The sequence below is a fragment of the Agelaius phoeniceus genome, chromosome 2 (assembly GCF_051311805.1).
Source record: "Agelaius phoeniceus isolate bAgePho1 chromosome 2, bAgePho1.hap1, whole genome shotgun sequence".
NCBI classification, from domain to species: Eukaryota; Metazoa; Chordata; class Aves; order Passeriformes; family Icteridae; genus Agelaius; species Agelaius phoeniceus.
In genome coordinates this window covers 82,232,476-82,254,031 of record NC_135266.1, presented here as the reverse complement: position 1 = coordinate 82,254,031, position 21,556 = coordinate 82,232,476, and the positions used below count along the sequence as shown (strand labels likewise).

Genomic DNA, 21,556 nt, shown 5'->3' with positions numbered 1-21,556 from the left:
AGAAGTCAAACACAGAGTATGATCCTTGCTCATCACCCATAGATCTTGGCCCTTTAGTCAACCTGACTTTTTCACGCCGTTCTACTGACAACAGCTCTTTGCTCTCTGGTCACCTTAAAAATAGCCTGCAAGTCAGACTTACAGTCATACAACATTTCAGGGCTCAGAACTTTAGCCAACATCAGAACAAAACACAGCAGGACTGAGCCATTCACAATATTCACTATCTCCCTTTTTTTTTAAGATGAGGAGAGGAAAAGAAAGCAGGGAAATACAATACAGTGCTGCATTTTCTGTATCACAAAAAAAAATCATCTTCTTCCTGCTGAAATTGTGCCACTACAGAAAAAGATCTAAAAGATTTACTAGGATGAAGAAAAAGCATACAAGAGGGAACATGGCTCTAACTATTGTGATCTACAGCACTCACCAAGAGGATGGAGATTTGGGTTCTGTGTTCTGCCTCCAGCACTGTTTCGATATTTTATGCAATAACTATTTAATATACAATATTTTAGCATATGCTAAATAATCAAATTCAGTTTAAAGCTCCCTGTGCATGTGTTTGATGAGAGGAGGGAACTGATTTAAGAATAAATCTTTGGTGCATACTGCTATGTGTACATGTCAGGTGGCAGGCAGCTGCCAGAGTAGCATGGCAGTGCATGTTGCATCAATGCACAGCAACACTGGTATGGTACAGCTGAGCACTCAAACATCAAAAATGACCCAAAATTTATGCAGGTAACTGCAGTGGTGTCCTTGTGCAGGCACCTTGTAACACAGATTGCAATTGCCTTCAATGACTTCATCTCTCATATCAATCAGGCAAAGTCATAATTCAGACTTTTCTCACCCTTATGTTTATCTATTAAGCTTTCCTGTTCTGGCAGTACTCCTTTTAATGGCAATGGGTGCTGTGCTGGTGGCTGAATTTGCTGCAATAATGAGAAGGCTGCTGCTTGTTGCTCTCAAATAAGAATCCTCAGCACTTGCAGATTCTGAAATCTCTCTAATCTGTGCACACTGGAGAAAAAGGATTCATGAGCTGCCAGCAAGACTCTGGCTTCTACTGTGTATTTAATTGAAAGAATGAATGTTGTTGGGTTTGGGATTTTTTGTTTGCTTGTTTTTCTTTTTCTTTAGGTGAATTAGTACAGTGAACTGATAAAATAAACCCCAAAGAGTTCAGGTGCCCCTCTCCTTTTCATTAGGTATAAACAGCCAACAAAGTGAATACATAGTGCCAATGTATTCTCATCCCAGTAACATTCTTCCAAGGTATACAGATTTTTTCGCTAGTGATTAGAATCACAGGAAGGTTAAATTATTTGCCTGAAGTCACACAAGAGACCCATGTCTAAGGTCTCCTGAAACCCAGCTGAGTCACTGTTCTGTGCAGTGAGCCACAGGCTCTCAGATTGCCTTCCTGGGATACCCACCACCAGCATCCAGTCTGGACACCCCTTCACACACCATTCACCTTCCTCCCCTGTGTCCATCCCTGCCTGCAGATGCCTCTGCCCCTCCTCCCCCAGATCCTGCCTGGCTGCTGGAACACAAACAGAAAGGTGGCTGAGGAAAGCTACCACATAGAACAGCATATTACTACCCTGACTGTTTATCTATCATTTGTTTGGGACAAAGGCTCACTTTGTGTCTTAGATGAACACAGGCAACTGTATAGTCCTATGTCTGAAAATCTTCATTAATGTCATTAACATGTTTACAGTTAAGTAAACTATGTTAGAAGCCATTCTTTGTAATGATTATAAACTTCAACATAGAATTTACTCCTTCAGAGCACTAAGCAAGTAATTCCTCAGTGTTCCTATGGGATGAGTAGGTCTAGGTCAGCACATATTCTTACATCCATTTTATGAACAGCAGGAGTTGAGAGAGAGATTAAATATTTTGCTACATTGAGAAGATAGAGTCAGGACTTGAAATGTTCCTCTTTTAAATCTCACATTTTTTCCTAGAGAGAGGTTTCTCCTTTAGAACAGACGAGAAATGTATCATGATGCTCCATGCTTTTTTCTCCTACAGGTATTCATGTCTTTTTCTAGGTCATTCTCTACCTGGAAAAAAGCACATGCCCTTTTGACCTAAGCAAACTGAGCATGGTGCAAGCTTTTCATCCAGGACACAACTGAACAGGAACAAGGCTGTTGTTCCATTCCCCCTCAAAAAGCACGAAAAAACAAGACTAGTAATTTATTATGTAACTGTTCCAGTTCAGATCGCTGGGTCTGCAGGTGTCATATGAAATACGAACAGTAGATGGCATACATCCGCTCCTCTTTTCCCGAAAATCAAAAAGGAGCAGGAACCTGATGCTGGGCTGTCCCATGTCATGCTCTGAAGGTCTGGCAAAGCTCAGACACTTACAAATGCACTTTGCTTATTTGGGACCCATACAGCAACAACAGCAACAATTCACAAAGCACACGGCAATCAGAACGGCTACACAGAGAGACAGAAAGCTTTGCCAGCTGCCTGTTTATTTATATGCAGCTTTTCCTAAAATCATAAGATAAAAACTGGAAAATATCTTGGCTGCCCATAAACAAGCCCAAGGGGATGATTGCAAATGTGAAAGTCTGAACACTGGCACCAGATGTTGCAAACAACTTGACTGACCTGTTTTGCTTCAGTTTGGTTTTTTTGGTCTCTGTATAGCAGCAGGGACATTTAGGTGGAAAGTTACAGAGAAATAAGAATTGAAATAAAGGTAGTAGCAGACCTGGAAATTGGACTAGAGGGAAAAACTAAAGTTCCCATCTCATTCAAGGAAATACAGAGAATAATTAGCTACAAAAGGTAAATTTCTGCCAGACAGTTGAGGTTGTCAAAGGCTTCGCTACTGTGCACCATTACCAGTAACTACATCTATAGGTACAGACCTATACAAACCTTGATAAAGAGATGACAAAGAGGGACAAAGCCTACATCTTAGCAAGATAATCAAAAGATAACATTATTTTTGTATTAAAGATACCTTGCTTGAAAATGGCAGCCCAATTTAAAGACCTGATGTGAAAATGCAGAGGAAATGGTACTTGAAGTCTAATTAGGAGTAATGCAATGGAAAGCAAAAAAGAAAAATCAAGTATGATTATTACTACTACTAATGGCTTCATCAATATTATGTGCTCTTACATCCTCAGAGGGAAGTGGCAGGAACCTCATAATTTTCACCTTTTAAAACTGTACTCACATAGTTTAACAAAGACATTAGAATGGAGCATAAAAGGTCTACAGCCTTTTATCTATGCAGAGATCTTTTGGCCCAGTCAGCTTGTCCCTCTGAACTCTCTATTTCCTTTTCTTTCCCACAGTTCTTTGCTCTAAACCCCTTCTCTAAGTGTGAAAATTTTACTAGAGATGTAGCAGCCTATGGGGTGTCCTGCTCACAATATCCTCTATGACCTGAATCCAACACAAGTATTGTCAGCAGCTCACACTGCCCACAGTGATACATTTGGCACTCAGTATTTCTCAAGAGCCAGGGCTCAGTGTCCCCTAGTCATATCTAGCCTCGGAAGAGAAGAGTCAACAAGACATGGGTAGATTTCACTTTGCAAGTGCAGGAGAGGACAAAAATTTCTTGAGGGAAAGTTCTGCAGAGCACCTCTCCAACCCAATGCATCCAGATTACTGTCAATAGCTACTCAGGGGGGTTTTCTCATACACCATTGACTTTGCCAGAAGTGGATTAGGGAAGATTCACACAGTCCCTTCTTCCAGATCAGCTTTTGAGGCAATGAACTGCCAGCAGCAGGAAAAATATTCAACCACCAAAGTTGGATCTGGACAAAAACATTCTATATGCATGCCTTCTCTGGTTTACACTTGTCTTTCAGACCATAATATTCTTTCCCAGCACAATAAAAAGGCATTGCCAGGTTTTAACAGAGAATAAAAAATAGCCAGAAATACCCAAAGACAATAAATCTTCTGAATAAAAACAAAACAGGTAATTCAAATTCTTCCTTGTGAATTCTGTTTGTATACTAGCATTACAAATCACAAATCAACAATTTTAAGAAATGTAACTTTATATAAAGAACCAGTGTATGTTGAAAGCAAGACATTGCCACGGACAAGAACACATGTAATCTCTGTGCAGTGAGATGGAAATCTGCTGCTTATATTTTCTGAGCCACTGAACTGCTCTGAACATAAAAAAAAAAACACAGTGTTTCAGTTTGTATAGGCTATCTCTCAGCAAGATAAATCCCAGAAATATTTTCATACAAACATAGCTAGAAACAGATATGCCCAGCCATCCAACTGTGGCACCCTTCACGTGGACGAGCACCTACCTCCTATTGCACTTTGCTATGTCATCAAACAGGAGCTTCCACCGGGGTCGTCCAATCAAAAGCCTGGAGTTTAAAGCTTGATATTTTTCACCAATTATTTTCTGCAAGAAACAAAAAATTCCATTCTGCCTGATTTGCAAATTGCCTCATATCACCCAGGGCTCCCATTTCTGCTATTGGCTGACTTGCCAGAGTGCTGAGGTGTAAAACCTGAGCACAAGTATCAAACAGCTGTGATGGGAGCTGCAGCCATTTTATGCACCAATACCTCTGCTTAGTATCTTTTCAATGGCTCTCCTTGGTGTTAGTTACATACATTGTCCCTCGTGCAGCTGCTCATTAATTCCTACATTACTTTTAAACCAATTTATTTAATCCATAAAACAATAACCATGCTCCTGTTACTCATTCCCACACTGGCTTTTAATGCTAAACTGGAAGAAATACTGCTGATGCAAAAATCATATTTTTGTCTGAAGTCTTTTTTAAACTTTGTACAAGTAACTATTAAAATGACTAGGTCTGAAAAAGTAACAAGGGAAATCTTACTTTTCTCCCTGAGAGTAGTTTGCCAACTGTTTTGAGCTGCTGCAGCAGCAGAAAGCAGCCAAAACTGCTCCCCAGATGGAACCCACTCCATTCCAGAATGCTAACTCACCAGCATTTTGATAAGGTGAAATGCCCTCCCACTGCAGGGCACAACCCTGGGTTTGCTGTCCTAACACAGCAGCAAGAGGCAGAGAGCTACACATTATCTAGGCTCCCACGTTCCCTGCCTTGCTGAACAACCCAAAACACTGCTCACACCAATGCAAACACAGTCCTGGCCAACTCAGCTTCCTTTGGGCTTTTGTAGACAAGAGGCACTTGCTGCAGGGTGAGCTCTTACCACACAGGCACAAGGGCTTCTCACAAAGGGAGCAAGAAGTGTAACTGCCTGAATTTTGGCAGCAGTCAGCACTTTGGACTAACATCAGTGAACACACAACCTGTATGGCCATGGAGACTTCCCCTTGAGCAATTACGAGCAGCACTATGCTTCATAGCAGTTTTGTTCAACGGCCACAAAAAAGTGACTGTAAAGTAGGACTTCAATCAAAAAGCTGACTTAAAATAAATTCAGCATCTGCTTAATTAGCATCACTATGAAGTATTTGTATACTACATAGTATCAGAAAACTTCCTTTGAATTGACTATTATTTCACTTTCCCTATCACATTGCATTGCAGTCCAGCTTCAGGTTTTAATTTTAACCTAAAAATTACATAGCAGGTTCATCAATTAGGCATTTTCAAGCATTCCATTTCCATCAACATATGCTGTCCAGGCATTGCATTTGTCATAGTCATAACTAATGTAGCTACCACATAATTTAAACTACAAGATTGTGTTCCTCCCAGAGCAGTAAATGTTATGCTATCTCCACCTGATAGCAGGCAGATCAAAATCCTTTGGGCATGGTTTTTCAATGCATTTCATGTTTTCCAGTAATTGTTAGGCTTGGCTCTGGGCCCCCTGTAGTCAATGGAAAGATTCCTGATGCAGCACAGTTAAGACTTGTACCTAGGCTTATGTGCTACATAATGTAAAATGAAGATTGCAAGCATAAATAGATACAGGAGACGCCAAGAGTTGGGTAATTAGCCTGGCGTTAGCATTGGCAATACATGTCAGCTGACAGTTCCATATAATTTCCAGTCTTACACATCAAGAAATTTCTACCTTTCATCTATATATGAGATAATGAAATAAAAAGTTTTTAAAAATAGCTAGATTCTTTCAAAACATATATGGGAAAAGAAGATTTGAGCTTGCAAGTTCCTAGAACTATTCTGGTTTGGTTCTTAGCCCAGAAACGATGCAGATTTCCCATCGAACACGGCCAACTGTCTGGTCTGTGGCCTGGCCTGGAAGGACCTTGTTCCTAGAAAAGGGAGATATGGATTTCTGCCTGCACCTAATCAAGTTAAGGGTACTGCACTAGACTCTCTTAATGCTGTGGGGATGAACTGGCTGTCTTGCTCTATTAATCAATCAGTCACCCGACTTTATGGCCTCATCTCCTGTTTTTACCATCTGCAGTAATCCCCTTCTGCCTTTGACTGACAGTTTGCATTGCCTATTACTCCAAGGTCTAGTTTAGTTTACAAACAACATTTGGCCACATACCTGTATTCCATCTGTTTGACTGAGGTACAGCTGGATATTTATATAGTCTGGCCGATTCTCCTGCCAAAGCTGGAGGATGATAAAAAAGCTAGTGAAATAATATTCTTTTTCTTAATGCAAGCGTGAAGTCACTTGTGCCTACTATGCTGAGGTACATGGGTTTCAGCATCAATGAAGTAAGCTTTTCACTGAAGAGGATGTGCTGTATAGCACATCATGCTGTGTAAAAAATATTATTTTAGGAAGCCACATGGCTCTTAAAATATACTTGAAATTATAATTCCCACTCCCTTTTCAATCTGCCTACTAGCAGAATGACTAAAGGCCACTCAAGGCTTCCCAGACTGCATGTGCTTCTTCTTCCTTCTCATGAAGTAGTCTGGACACAGGTAAGTGTCCAGGCTACTGGAACATGGCAACACTGCAATGAAACATTGGTGATGGATACTCAAACTGGTTTTGATCCAAGAACAAATGAAGCCTGGATCAGGCAGCCCAAGCTACTGCTGGAGCTCACTCGTTTTGAGCAAGGCTGCCATCCTCTACAGAATGCCAGGTGTGTGGTGTGGGCATACCTTGCATTTAAGTTGTCAGGACCCCTCCAAGCAACACCCATTACCTTGTTATGCAACATACAGAGCAGATCTGCAAACCAGCGGAAAGACTCAATGTCCCGGCACACCCAAATGAAGTAGAGTCTTCTGAGCTTGTAGCATTTCCAGCCATCACTTGAAAATAAAATGTGTGGGTAGTTAAAAATTATAATTTAAAAAGGAAACATTAATGAGGATGCTTAATATTTATTAATGGAAACATGAATTTCCTTTAGAAGCTAACTGCTAAGTTGCTCTTCAAGCTGTGACACATCAGACGCTGAATTGACCAACACAGCCTATTCAGATTATCCTGAGAATATTAAATATCTAGCACAGAGCTAGCAGCCATCACAGACACTGCTTCCACACTAGGAAATTGTCAGTTATACAGATGATTTGAGTAGCAAATATGGATTCATATATCATCATCAAACTTTTATTTTAAAGCAAAGGAGACATTCTAAGTTCAAGTGTATTATGTCAACGCTTTATTAGGTTTATAAAGAGGCCATAAGTGGAAAATATTGACAAATGTAATCATGTCAGGTCTTAATTCTGCCTTTCTATGTGAAAGGCTTTGGTTGATTATAATTAATACTGTAGCAAAATCACAAAGACCAAATGAAATCAGAGCTCCATTGTGTTAGGGAACTATGTGATACATTACAGACCTCAGAAAATGCTGGTGGATAAAGTGCAGCCGTGGGCAGATTCTGGCATTGCATTTAGAAAAACAGAACTCTCGTGCAGATTTCTAATTCAATTAAAACACAAATAAGTACAAGGGAAGGGTTTGAAATAACTAGGAAAGAAAATAGAAATAAAAATATCCTGATGAAGAATGAGTTCAAATAAAGCACAAGTATTCGGGAAACATTTTCTTAGTTAGCCAACAGTGGTTTTTGTTGTTCTAATCACTGAAATGGTCAGTGCACAGTTTCCTCCTTTTCCTCCTAGAATGATTTTCAGATAGAGAATGCCATAGCCTGTTCACTTAAAATTGAAATGCCAATCCTAGGAGCCAGGCCTGGTCAAAAAGTTTCATGATACATCTCACCATACCCACTGTCCTTTATTCCAAACTGTAGAGTTGCTGGCATATCCAGCCAGGATATAGATACAGGTCTATATAAGTGATGGCTCCAACCAGTATCCTGCCTCCCCATACCTCTGCCCTGAGGAGCAAGGATGAGCACCTCAGCAGCACATAGAACTGAGAACTCACCTTTCATGTAAACTCCTCAGAGAGAGTAAAAAAAGTGCATTCAGACCGGGGAGTACAGTGTCTTTCAAGTCCTGATTTCCAATTTTTTATTTGTTAACTGCTGACTTTCCAAACACTATTTCCTCCATCTCTTTCTGACTGCCTAGACTAAGACAAGCACTTAGGAAGGGTCACAATCTGGTCAGATATGACAAGAGAACTGTAAGCAGTAGCAAGGAAAAAAAGTGCTTTTCACTAAAAAAGGGATAAAAGAGAAAAATGAAAGGCATTTTGTATTGAAATGCCCCAGTTCAGTAACAAAACACCACTCTAGGTGATGAAACACTGCATCCAGACAAAGAGGCTGGACTGCAAGAATTCATCAAACAAGTCCAGCATAGATTTAAAATAGCACTCCAGACACATATGCCTGGGTCTACCTCCAGCAGGATATATTGTGCAGGAGAGGTGCAATCCCCCATTACAACCCCCATTTCTTGTGTTTCTGTGTTACACTGCCCATAACAGCCATTATTTACAGACTCGTGCATAAAAGCCTCTAGCTTTCAATAAAGTACATTATAACTTAAAATAGGGCACAGGGTTCAACAGCTAAGTGGAGGGAAGGGCAGGGGCATGAATCAAATTATGTACATACAACAGGAAAACAATGGAGCAGGAAACAAGATTTCAAGGACAGACTTTGGGTCTCTCCTAGACCTGTGTGTCCTTGACGCAACAGGACTGGCCTGGCTGCTCTACAAAGCTGGCACCATCAGGCATTTTGCATCTTCATACCTGCCAATATCTGCTTCCAAGCCAGGGCAAAAACACACACAGATCAGCCACTAAACCAGTGTCTTGTTGATGCTTAAATACTGAGGAGGGAAACAGACTAAGACTGTTACTTTTCCCCAGAATGATTCCCTTGTATATTGTACAGTGCACAAGGGAAGAGCAGCTAAAAAGGCAGGTTATGGAATTAGCTCCTTGGAAGTCAGTTTATGGCTTTATGCAGATAAATGGATGTTGCAAAATCCTTTGGACACTACCATTTTCTTGGAGTGTCTGTGAGAATTCCTACAGCCTCAGATAACACACATTAGAGGCAAACATCTAATTACCTGCTGCTGGCCCATCTTTGTGTTCCATGACATTTTTGCTAAACAGTATCAGGGATAATCCATCACAAGGAAAATAGTCATTTTATCCACCTGAGCCCCAAGCTTTCAGCAAAAATGCACCCTGGTTTTGAGAAGGTGTTCTGTATGCTCTCAATAAAAGAAAATAAGGGAGCCCAAGATGGTCTTTGGGGGCTGCAGCACCATGAGACACACAAGGCTAATAACTTTCAGTAGCACTTGGCACTGTCGGTCCAGCCCAGGCTAAGGACAGAAGAATGTGTACAGCACCTAAATTCCACACTTCAGCTTCCCTTTGGAGTTATAGCCAACCATGGTGTGTTCATCTTGCAAGAAATGCTTTAACTGTGCATTGTAAAGCCCTCCCAAAGCCTGATGGCATCTCAGGGAAGGTTTGCTGCTTTGGCTGGCTGTTTATACTGGGCATTTGATACACTCACTTAACCTGTGACTGGAGCCCTTAACCAATAAATCTAGCAAATATAAATAAAATCAATAGCAATCATAAAAGGAAGCCTATTTCACATAGCATAAGATTTAGTGGGAACCATGTTGTCAATGTGACAGAAAAACAAGAGGTGGAAGGTTTAATCTGCATAGAATATCAAAGGCTTTACATTAAAATGAAATTTAAAAATAGAGACAGGAACAGGAAAGGAAAAATAGAAAAATGCATGCCTAAAATTTAAACTTTTCAAATGGAGTTAAACATCTGCATACTACCTGAATTCAGATTGATCCCCTTATATTAAAACCTCAAGCTTAGACATTTAAAAAGTCAAACCAGGAGAGTTGGTCCTGCATTTCCAGCAGAAGGATTGTCACAATTTTCTGACTCCCAAAGACTGTTACAGTACAGCCTCATCTAAGCTGGGCCTGGGGGAACAAGTCCTGCTGAAAGGCTGTGACTAGATTAATCACAAGCTTGATTGGTGGCAGGATACAGAGGCTGGTGACATTGTCCCAATTCAGGTGCATCCCTGCCACAACATTTTGGGTTACAGAGCTGGTATGAGAGGATTGATGCCATTTAGGGACATCTCAGTCCTCTACATCTTTTCAAGGAATCATTCACTTATGCCAGTGGAAGTTTTTTAAGACACTCAAAGCCTTTCTGACATTCATTGTTGCTGTAAACTGGGGCAAAATGGCTTTAAAGGCTTAAGCTCACTTACAGCAGTGTGTTGAGCACAGATGCAAATGGTGTAACCCCAATACCTCCAGCCACACAGAGGCTGACCTCGTAGTTCAGGGATTCCTCAAAGGGACTTCCAAAAGGTCCATCCACATACAGTCTGCATAAAGAGAAAAAGCACACTTTTAGAGGAAGCTGTTAAGACCAGACAAAGGTAAAGAAAAACAAGCTGGAATTAAAACCCTGCAAAGAATTTTTTAAAAAATTTTTATTAGTTTTCAGATGCAGAGTGTAAAAGTCGTTTTCCTGGAAAACTTTATGTGGGAAGAAATGAATGTACAGGTGGTAAGAAAAACTGTTACCTAAAATCTTTTGGCATGTTCCATGATTAGACAAGCTATTTTTTAATTGAAGAAGTGGAGGTGACTAAATTATGGCTTCCTATTTTGTCTAGTATTAGAGGGCAAAGAAATGGCACTAGAAACAATGACTTGGAGGGTCATATGTAAGAAATAAAGTGGTTTGACTAGGCCTGCCTAGGAGGTTCATCTTATACACATTTTCTGAAGGGGGAGAAAAACTGCTGAGTTTTTCCCATTTGACTCATGCCTATCATTATTATAACCATTCCGTCCACTTGATTTAAAAGATTATTTAGGAGATTGTGTCCCATTCCCAACCCATTTTTAACACTTCAGAGAGTACTGGATAGTACATTGACTATAATTTAAAGGTCAACTTTAGGTATTTTCAAAAGTTTGACCTCCTACAAGATCTTTCCTACAGTGCTGACAATCTGAGCAAGGTCACCCATAGACAGCTCAAAATTTATGGGCTGTAAGATTTCATACACTCTATGCTACCGCTCTATTCATTTTCTATGGAAAACCAACTGCATATCTTACCTCAGTAACAGATTCATCTTTAGAAACTGCTGCAAAGAGAACTCGAACAGGACATTTACTCAAGGCCTGTTCTATGTATGACTGATTCACTGGATCAGCACATTTTATTGAGGTAACTGCTGAACACAGCCAAGTGTGGTGGGACCAGCTCTGTGTGCAGCAGCTCAGGGAACAGTACTTGCCCACAGGTCTGCTGACCAAGAGCAAGCTTTGGCCCGAGTCCACTAAGGAGCTCCAACACACATCAGTTTCATGCACACACACTGGTACTTATTGCACAACCAAGCTGCACATACTCCACGTCTAATGAAAGGGCCTAAGAGTCTCCTTTATAACAACAGCCAGGGAATTAAAGGCAGAGAAGACATCTCCTTTCCCAGAAAAAGCCTTCTAAACCTCATCTGATTAATTCCTTTGGAGGGCTGGATTTTAGCCATAACTTAAGTTCTCAGTCTGATTTAATTTCTTTTAGGTTTGTGGTATGACCCTTGGCATCATCTTACCAGTCAAGACACTATCTTGTCTGGGTGTCTTTGGCCAATATGGTCCTTTTTAGGAATTTTTTTCCAGCCCTTTGCTATTGTTGCTTGATATGCCTCATATGTTAGGCTCCTTCTTCTGGACGCCTTAATTGAACACAGATAACTACAAACTTTCTGATGGATCTGAAGGCTGATTTTTAACTGTGTCCTGTCTCACAAACTCCATACTTGGTGTCCTACCTGGAGAGAAAGGGAGAAGACACTGGACTGACCCAGCCAAAGACATCAGAAGGCATTGGAAATATTTTTAAGCAATCAAATTTTAAACCTAAACCATCTTCAACCTAAACATGCTTACTCTTATTTCTGCATTTATAATCTCTATAGTATTCTACGTTCTCTTGGAGAATCTCAAAGTTTTGCAATGTCAGATATATTAGTTCCAGCATGATGGGAATATTAGAAAAACAAATTCACTCCTTACTTAGGACAGACATATTGTTTTATACAATACAGCCAAGAAAAACTTAACTGGTCATGAGCATACAAAGTAAACAGAACTTTAAGTATCTGCTCATTAAATGTTTCCTCTTACATAACACTTTATACCACATTACTTAACCAGGCTTTATTTTCCACTAATGAAATGATACCACTGCTTGTGCAGAGTGCAGCAGCAGCTGTTTTAAGAGATCTAAAAGCTGCACTGTTTGATGGAGGAGGTAAAGGAGCAGCTCTTATTTAAATAAGCAACAGGGGAAATGCTGAGAAGCAGGTTGTAACACTGAAATAATCTAGTCCAAGGGATATTCTGAAAGAAGTCCACAAATGTTACGGATCTCAGATGTATATGTAACAGATGTAACAGAGATCTAATTTTGGGATGTTGGAGTATGTCAAAAACAAACAAACAAACAAACAAACAAACAAACAAAAACCCCAAAATAACTGGATAACAATCACCAGCAACCCTGTCATTCCTGGCCTACTTCATATACATGTTACCCTAATCAGCCCCACCTAGCTGGTGAAATCTAGAGAATTGCTCCTAAAGGTATGAAGGGCATAAGCACAGGCCTGAGGGAAATTCCTTACATTCTGGACAAGCAGCATTAACTTTCCTTTGGATACACAAACCTAAAGCCAACATTTTGAATTAAAAACACAACCTAATGAAACAAAAACAATCAGAGAACATTTTTCCAGAGATTACCCCAGTGGATGTGACAACAGTTATTTATTGTAGGAGTGCCACTTAACATAACTGCACTACCTGGGGACTACATGGATGTATGTATGTATGTATGTCTGATCTCAGAGGGATTAAGAAATTCCTGGAAAGTCTGAGTGCCTCTGAATAATACTGACATGATCAGAAGTGGAAAAATGCAAAACTAGATCTGGTCACCAGAAACCAGTCAAGTACAGTGCCTGCCAGAAATTCAAGAAACAACCTGCAATTAAATATGCATTTTGGTCAGAATGCTCCAGTTTGTGGTCCATTAGCCCCATCTGGCCTGCAAAATATTTCTATTTGCCCACTGTGTCTTCCTCTGAGGGAGTGAGGAGCAGTTGCTTGGACAGCAGATGCAGTCAGAGAAGCCAAGGGCCTCCTGCTGTGTCTGCATGTGGTCCAGCACACAGCAGCCAGAAGTCACTGCTTCCAAGTGCGAAAAAGAGAAATGGGGGAAAACCTGGAGAAATATTGCTACTGTGTTAACCCACTCCACCACTCAGAGTGCCTGAAAAGACTGATTCCAAGCATAACATGATCCCCCTAGAAGATTTTGTTGGAGGTCATAAACATGCACTATTTAATCCCATTTTACTACGGGGATAATTTATAACTGAGACAAATGTGGCCCTGATGCCTTAATGGCAGTGGTCATTTATCTTTTTCTTATTCAGGCCAGTGAAAGCAAGAAACTTCCTCATCCCCTATCAAATGGCACAGGGTTGAACAGAGCAGTGATTCAGTCATAGATTTCTGCAGAGATTATGCAATTTTTGTTTCCTGTCAACATGTTCCTCCTTTCATTTGGTAGGACAGAAAACTTTTGCATAAATGCAGTTCATTATTGAAAATAAAATATCACAGTGCTCAATAAAAAGACAAGGGGGGTAAGATGACTTTTTACTTCTTGAGCTGTGGCCCAGATATATCACACTACCATGCTACGCTCTCATATCCTCCCAGCTTTTATTTAATTAACATGAAGGAAGGGAATGGAACTTTACTAGAAGTTTAGAAATTGCCCCTTCAGGCAAACTTATTCAAATAACAAGTTGTTCTTTTCACATATATTTACTTCCAGTCTTAGGAGTGCTCTTGCTTATTACTGGCACAATTTTTTTAGCTCAGATAAAGAAAAAAAAGCTTTTCAAAATAGAATACATCAGAAAAAATAGCAGAGCACATTATTAAAAAGCATCTAACAGATATTTCCTATTTAAAGCACAGTTTCATTCTACAGTGCAGTGGTACAAAAATAGCCCAATAAGCACTAAACCAGCTTGGTTTAGTGCTGGGCAATGCTACTGCACTAACATGGGGCTGCCCTTAAACTGTCTCAGGGACACAGGCAGCTGTACTGCTTTTGAGGTCCAAGTCATTATTTTCCATAAGTGAATGTGTGGAGATACCTGCTCACACCTCTTGGACTTGGTTCTCAGAGCCATGCTTTACTTCAAGTTGTAGGAGCCCTTAGAAAAGATAATGCTTTGATTGTATTTCACAACCCAACAGTAAATGATGTTATCACTTTTTTTTACTAGGCTCTCTGGGAGTTACTGTAAGACATTATCTGGGATATTAGTGCAATAACAGATGGATAGGGGAGTTAAAAAAAGAGCTCATAGGAAATTTTAATTAAAGCAGAATCATCATTTGCAAGCTGAACAAAATGCTTGGATACAAAGTACTGCATAGAGCACAAAAAGTGAAATCCTAATCTGACTGAGGTTTCAGGCAAAGCTCTTACCAATGTCAGCTGAAGAAGGATTTAAAGCAGCAGCATGAGATTTTATGTCCTTGATATTCAGTTCTTACTCAGGTATATTTGTGTGAGCACACTAAGTTCTGGATACAGTCATAAGACACAGTCAATAAAGCTAATGGAGCTGAATTCCTGATTCCTTAGGAAAACATCACTGACATTCTCCAAAATCAACTAAACAACTCTTCTCACATGCTTGTTATTCTCTTTTACTTGTCCTACCAAAACCACATCTCAGTACTGATGGATTCAGCCTGAGAACTCCAAGGAACCAACTGTCTGATGGCTGAAGCAGTTTCCTTATGTTCTTCTGCTGCTCTAGCTCTGCTGCACCAGAGAGATGCAATAATCTCTCTCTGATAACCCACACTATCAGCTTCCACCCCCACATGACAAATATTCAAACAAGTGCCTCCATGTTCCTCCCACACTTTCCTTCATGCCTAGGAGGGAATCACAGTAAACATCTGCAGAGCTATCTCATTATCTCCCTTCAAATTCCTTCTTAAGACTCCTCTTTTCTCTGATATCTAAAAAACCAGGCTCCTGATGTGCTCCCTGTATCTCAGTCATATTCTGGATCTGTACTGTCCCACTGTTTCCCTGAATCTTGCTGTCTGATTGTATCCATCGGTTGTCTGCTGTTTCTCCAGTTTAAGCTGGTTTGTCTCTCTGCTGTGTGGCTCTGTCTATCACAGTGGCTTCCTGATGCATGACTCCTTCTTCAGGGCACCAGTAGAACAGAGATCAGAGAAGGACTGCTGGAAGTCATCCAAATCTGAAATTTGTATCAGAGACCATCTTTCATAGTCTGCAGAAAGCAAAATGAACTACTGCACTGTTCTAGAACATTTTGGAGTCCAAGGCTCAATTCTCATTTTCCAGTAAAAGCCTAGCTACAACAAATGATGTGATTTTTCAAAGAAGCTGCATTTACTACTATCAAAGATTTTAAAATATTTTCTGTAGCAAAAATCAAGACAGCCACTTCATTTTATGAAGTCAACATACTATACTTCACAACATTATTTAAACCTTAATTTATATGTGTACACTTTGACACCATTTTACCAGAGGGGTTGTGATTATTGACAGCATTTCAGTACTTTTACAATAGCCTTTTACAAAAGAACCACTAGTGAACAAAGCATGCCATCCTTGGCTTTTACGGATTTCCAAAACTACGACAACTTTTCTAGGTTTAAAAGTGTCACAAAATGTGACATCTGGCATGCGTGATCAGAGATTCCCATGTGTACTCCTGACACTGTGAAGGATGATGTTCCCACTAAAGCAATGAGCAGCCCCTTAGACAAGTAAGCTTGCAAAACCCAGTGGGTCCAATTAAATTTATATACTGTTTTGTGCAAGATTGCAAAGGGTTATGATTCTAATTCAGGTTTCATTAGCCATGCTCTCCTGATTTTTTTAAACTGCTTGAGTTTATTTTCTGGTTGTTTTTTCACTTTGTTTTTTCCTTACAACTTCAAACATATTCTTACAGTATGTACTAGAGCTTGCAGAGGTTTCCTTCTCTTTTCTACAGAAGCTGAGTCCTTGATCAGCTAGTGAAATATCTGATTGTAACAACATGGATGGCTCAAAAAACTATAGAATCAATTAGCACCAAATTTTCTCCAAATAGAAACCTGCTAAATCATTATTATTTTTAGAATCCTATAAGAACCATCAGTTTCATTACATCTCAGTTCCATTTAATTCTCTCTGACTGGGCAAAACAAAACAAAATCAACTTTTTTCAGCTTTTTATACTCTCAAGAGCCCAGAGGTAACTAAAGAAGCATTTTCAGCTCTACAACATCCTTAGCAAGAGGAAGTATTTTGAAGGCATGATGATAAGGGTAAGAAAATGGAACAGCTGAGCAGGCACCGATATGGATAATGTTCCTTCTGTAAATCACAAACCGAGATTTGTGCATTTCTATGACACACAGTGCAGGTTCGAGAAGATTCCGCTGGAGTGGGCTGGAACACTAAAGCAGCAAAAGTTGTACAATTACCTTTTGGGAGCTGGACTTGTAACAGAGGAGTGAGGAGGAGGAGAGAAGAAGAAAAATCTCCTAACTATGTACAAGAAGTTCAAAGAAACATGGAGATTGAAGTACCACTGGTGGCAACAGAGAACAGACTTGCACCTCTAATGGACACCCTTATAAATATGGTTCCTCCTTGTTCATGACTCTCACAGCAATCTGAAAGCAACCTCTCAGGCCAAGTTAGTTTCCCTCAAAACTGAATATAATTATCTAAATATTGCCTGAAGTATTTATGGAGAACCCACATTTCTGACTACTCATTGCTGACTCTTACAGGAGAGAAGCAACAGTTTACACCATTCACTTACTCCATTAAAAAGGTCTGTAAAATCACTATGAGAGCTACATTCAACTATAATTATAAACTGAGGCAACTTTGTTCTCTGAAAGTACATGTACTTTCTGTACCAAATTTTTGGGTCAATATTCTTAATTAATGTTGCAACAATTCTTCTCCATTCTTCAACCTTTTTAAGGTCATTTTTACAAAATGTTCTCAAAATGTATTCCTTTGATTAAAGAACACACAATTTTATTATAACAAGAAATCCCGTTGTACACCTTATTTTTTACCAATTTCAATTTCTATTTTGTAAGGTGCCTTTCCTCTCTATAAACTTGTGTCCTACCAATTTTGCCTGAAGAATCAAGAAAAATTAAAAGAGCATTTGTAAAGACTGCACCACCTATTGCATCCTGCTTTTTGAAAATTTATTTTTTACATCATTAAGTGATAAAATGCTGTAGACCAGCAACCAAAACTAGGTAGATTGTGCTGGCCATATTTCTCCACAACCCATTCACTGACAGAGTAGTTATCTGCTTATCTCACTGCAAACTGTATTTCTGCTTTAGAGCAATCCACTTCCATACTTATCTTTGGTCTGTTTCAATATTTATAAGAAGCTTTCTGTTGCCTATACTGCTGCCTTTTGTGGTCATCTCAGAGACGTGACAGATGGCATGGAAGTAGTGCCAATATTGGTCCTTTTCCTTGCTTGGTAAATGCTACTCACTGAGACAGGAGATCCCTTGTCTCCACACCAGTGGAAATACCTGCAGCATCAGTTTCTGTAGAAGCCTGGAAGGCAAGGTGGCTAATGTTCATGGTGCAAACTGCAACAGCTGGATGGACAGCTGTGGAGCCAAACAAAGATTGTTGGTAGCAACAGCCAAGCATTGTTTGCATTAATACACTGTGAGAAAGAACAGGATGTGGCTGGAGAAGGGGCCATACAGATGTAGGGCAGCACTCTCCTGGGACAAATATCCTTGTTCTGCCTCCTGGAGAAGAGCACAACAGAGCACAGCACAAGTGCAGGAGGTGAAAAAGCAGGATTGAGGTCAAAAAGCAGGATTGGAATGTAGGAGGGGATCAAGACCACCAAAGACCTCTGACCCCTTTCCATACTGATGCATATTGATGCAACCCCATTGCAGATTTCAGATGCTGTTTCAAGTTTTTCACATCTCTAATTATTATATATTAACCAGTACTGGAAGCCTAATGCAGACTTAAGTCCTCAAGCCAGGGTTTGGGTATTTTCCATTGAAGTAAAAATGGGAGAACTACATGGGAGTTCAGGACTCAGGAAAGCCAGACAGCACATACATGAGTTTTACACCCCTGGCAGGTCCTTTCCATTTACAAATATACTCAGGAGACATATTATACCAAAGGGCAAAATACTTCTTTGGATAGGGAATTTTTTTTCTTAGGCTGGGGAAAAAAGACCACTCTAGTTGACCATCGTCACCTGCCGTAGGCTTTCCCAGTCAAGCTCCAGTACACCTAAGGGATGGGGAAAGAAAAGCTGGCTTCTGCTGACAAATCACAGGATGACAAAGCAGAAGATTTAAAATCCTAGCTAGGTATTTGCAGAAACAAAAGGGGAGGAGAGAAGCAGCTGACTGAAGTGCTGGCAGATACAGCTGCCAGCAGATCAATATGAAGACAAGGACGGTCATATCATAGCTCTCTCTAAAGTCAGCCCACTCAGGCTCTCTGGACTGGATTAAGTAGAGACAAAGAATTCAAAATTAAGACAATATAAAGAAAAAACACAGAAAGGCAAATCTCACAACAAATTCTGCAGTTGGAATGAAGCAGTTACTCCTGCAATAAAATGGAATCCTCAATACATATTAAACCTAAACACAAATATTCTATCTAAAATGTAATACAATCCCTAGAAAAATCTGCCGTGTCTCACTGCAAACTCCTTCCTGTCTTAGGGCTTTCATTGGGTAAACAAAGTGCCTTTGTCCAGTCACAAGCCCATCTTTTATCTGGAAAACTCTCTTTTTCAAACAATGTCTCTCTTGGCTACACTTCTTTTAAGGAAAGATGTTGATGTTCTCCATGATCTTCACATCCTCTACAGGCCAGTGATTATGCCTATAGAACTAGGTTACCTTTGGGGCAGTTTCATAAAGCAAGTCGTTATTGGCTTGGGGTCTGTAAAGTATCTTTGCTTGAATTTAGCTGCCAGAAAGCCTAGAAAGAAATTCTCTAAATATGCCTCTGACAGTTGAAGAGAGAGGTCTGCAAGATAGTGATAATGCAACTTCAGATGGCTTCCAGATGTTCAGTGATGGTCAGACCAGCTCATTTCCTTAGGCAGAGAGTCTCTTATCTGGAAGGGGATACGGACAACTGGCAAGGCCAAAATGTAAAGAAAGAACACCTGCCCAGCAGTAGACTGAACCATATACATTTGGAATAAAATGGCAGACTAAAGATGAGATCACCCAACTTGGAGCAGGAATTTCTGAAGTCAACAGAAGCCTACAGATGAGTCTGCACATAGATTCATTGGCAGAAGCTTATCATCCACCAGAAAATATACTGCATTACATCATAGATGAGCTCAATGCAGTCCTGGCTATCTTGACCTCCTCTTTGTTTTTCTCTGACTATGCTCCAGCTTCTTATTTCCAGTTCTGTTTTTCAGAGTGAATGGCCTATTATTGTCTGCAGTGTTCCAGTTTCAGTCCTGCCAAGTCCCTATATAATGACATTATTATTCATAGGTGGCAGTGTCATTGCTATTACCTTTCTAGCCATACAAAGATGCCTCTGTGCAGCTGCCTTAGGTTATTCAAAATAAAGAAATTTTTATCCCTTGAATTTTTTAATTCCTTCAAGCTCTTACCTTTCTATGTGCTCATATTAACAGAGCCTAACTTTTTAGCATTTCTCTTTGAGTTACATTTAAGAAGCTTACAGAGAACAGGTGATCCCAAACAAAACAGGTGAGTGATTTGGTAAGAGACAGAGAGATACAGGACTAGTATTTAATTACTGCAAATACATCATGCTTTTCCTAACCCTTCCCACCCTCACTTTTCATAAATATCCTGAGATCTACAACCCACTGGGTGTGAGACACTGCTGCAGGACAAGGTGACTGAACAGAACAGAGGCTGGCCGTCACAGCAGAATTAACACCTCTGGCACAGAGTCAGGGTCTAAGCCAAAGGAGCCTCTCCTGCAGGTTCAATATCATCTCCTATCGACCAGGATTCCTGAAGCTGCTGTGCATATATACAGAGAAACACCACTGGGTGTGACTGGTCTTGTCATTATACACAACAACTTGTGACACGTGAGACTTCTTGCACAAAATCAGTGTCTTGCACCTCCACAGTGATCCCCACCATGTTTGTCATCATTGTGAGATGCACATCCCAAGACTGTGTCTCAGGTTTAATCTCAAATGACAGTGTTGACCAGTTAGAGAGGAGAAGTTCACACTTTTAATCCCATCTCTCTCATGCTTATCCACTGTAATTTCCAGAATGTCACTTACATCTTCAGTTAATGCTCTTTGTTTTGGTGAAACCAGAAAGCAACACATTCTCAGAACTCTTCTCCATGAGATAGGGTTTAGTTTAAGTTTAGTTAGCTTAATGCTTAACTTTACTTGAGGCTGCACCTCAAATTCTGTGTTCAGTTTTGGGTCCCTCATTGCAAGACATTGAGCTGCTGGAATGAGTCCAGACTGACAAGGGCAATGAAGCTGATGAAGGGTCTGGATTAAGTCCTATGAGGAGTGACTGAGGGAGCTGGCGTTGTTTAGCCTGGAAAAAAGGAAGCACAGGAAGGACCTTATCACTCTCTACAACTGCCTGAAAGGAGGCTGTAGCCAGAGTCTGCTCCCAGGCAACCAGCGACAGAACAAAAGGACATAGACTCAAGCTCTGCCAGGGGAGGTTCAGGTTGCACACGAGGAAGAATTTTTTCACTGAAAGGATGGTTAAACTTTGGTGACATCCAGTCACCATTGCTGGAAGTGTTCAAAAAATGAATGTACAAGGCACTACATTAGTGGAATGGTTTAGTTGACTTAGTGATGTTTGGTCATAGGTTGGACTCGATAATCTTGGAGGTTTTGTTCCAGCCTTAATGATTCTATGATTCTAACATTTCACACTTTAATACACACAGACAAAGGCTGTTATAAAGTATGAGCCTAACAGTTTCCCCACCTCATGTCAGTCTTTCTTATTCAACAATTTCTCTTTTGATGAACTGTCTG

General features: G+C 40.2%; 1 protein-coding gene across 1 annotated transcript in view; it reads right to left on the bottom strand.

Moving 5' to 3' along the window:
• The window catches only part of NOX4 (NADPH oxidase 4), a 110,218-nt gene that overhangs the window by 11,012 nt on the left and 77,650 nt on the right, over positions 1–21,556 (bottom strand). The window contains exons 14-17 of the mRNA XM_054627976.2: positions 10,616–10,735; positions 7,118–7,226; positions 6,499–6,567; positions 4,329–4,429 (exon numbers count right to left, since the gene is read on the bottom strand). Coding sequence (XP_054483951.2) covers positions 4,329–4,429; positions 6,499–6,567; positions 7,118–7,226; positions 10,616–10,735 — 399 coding nt within the window. The remainder of the gene's footprint in view (positions 1–4,328; positions 4,430–6,498; positions 6,568–7,117; positions 7,227–10,615; positions 10,736–21,556) is intronic.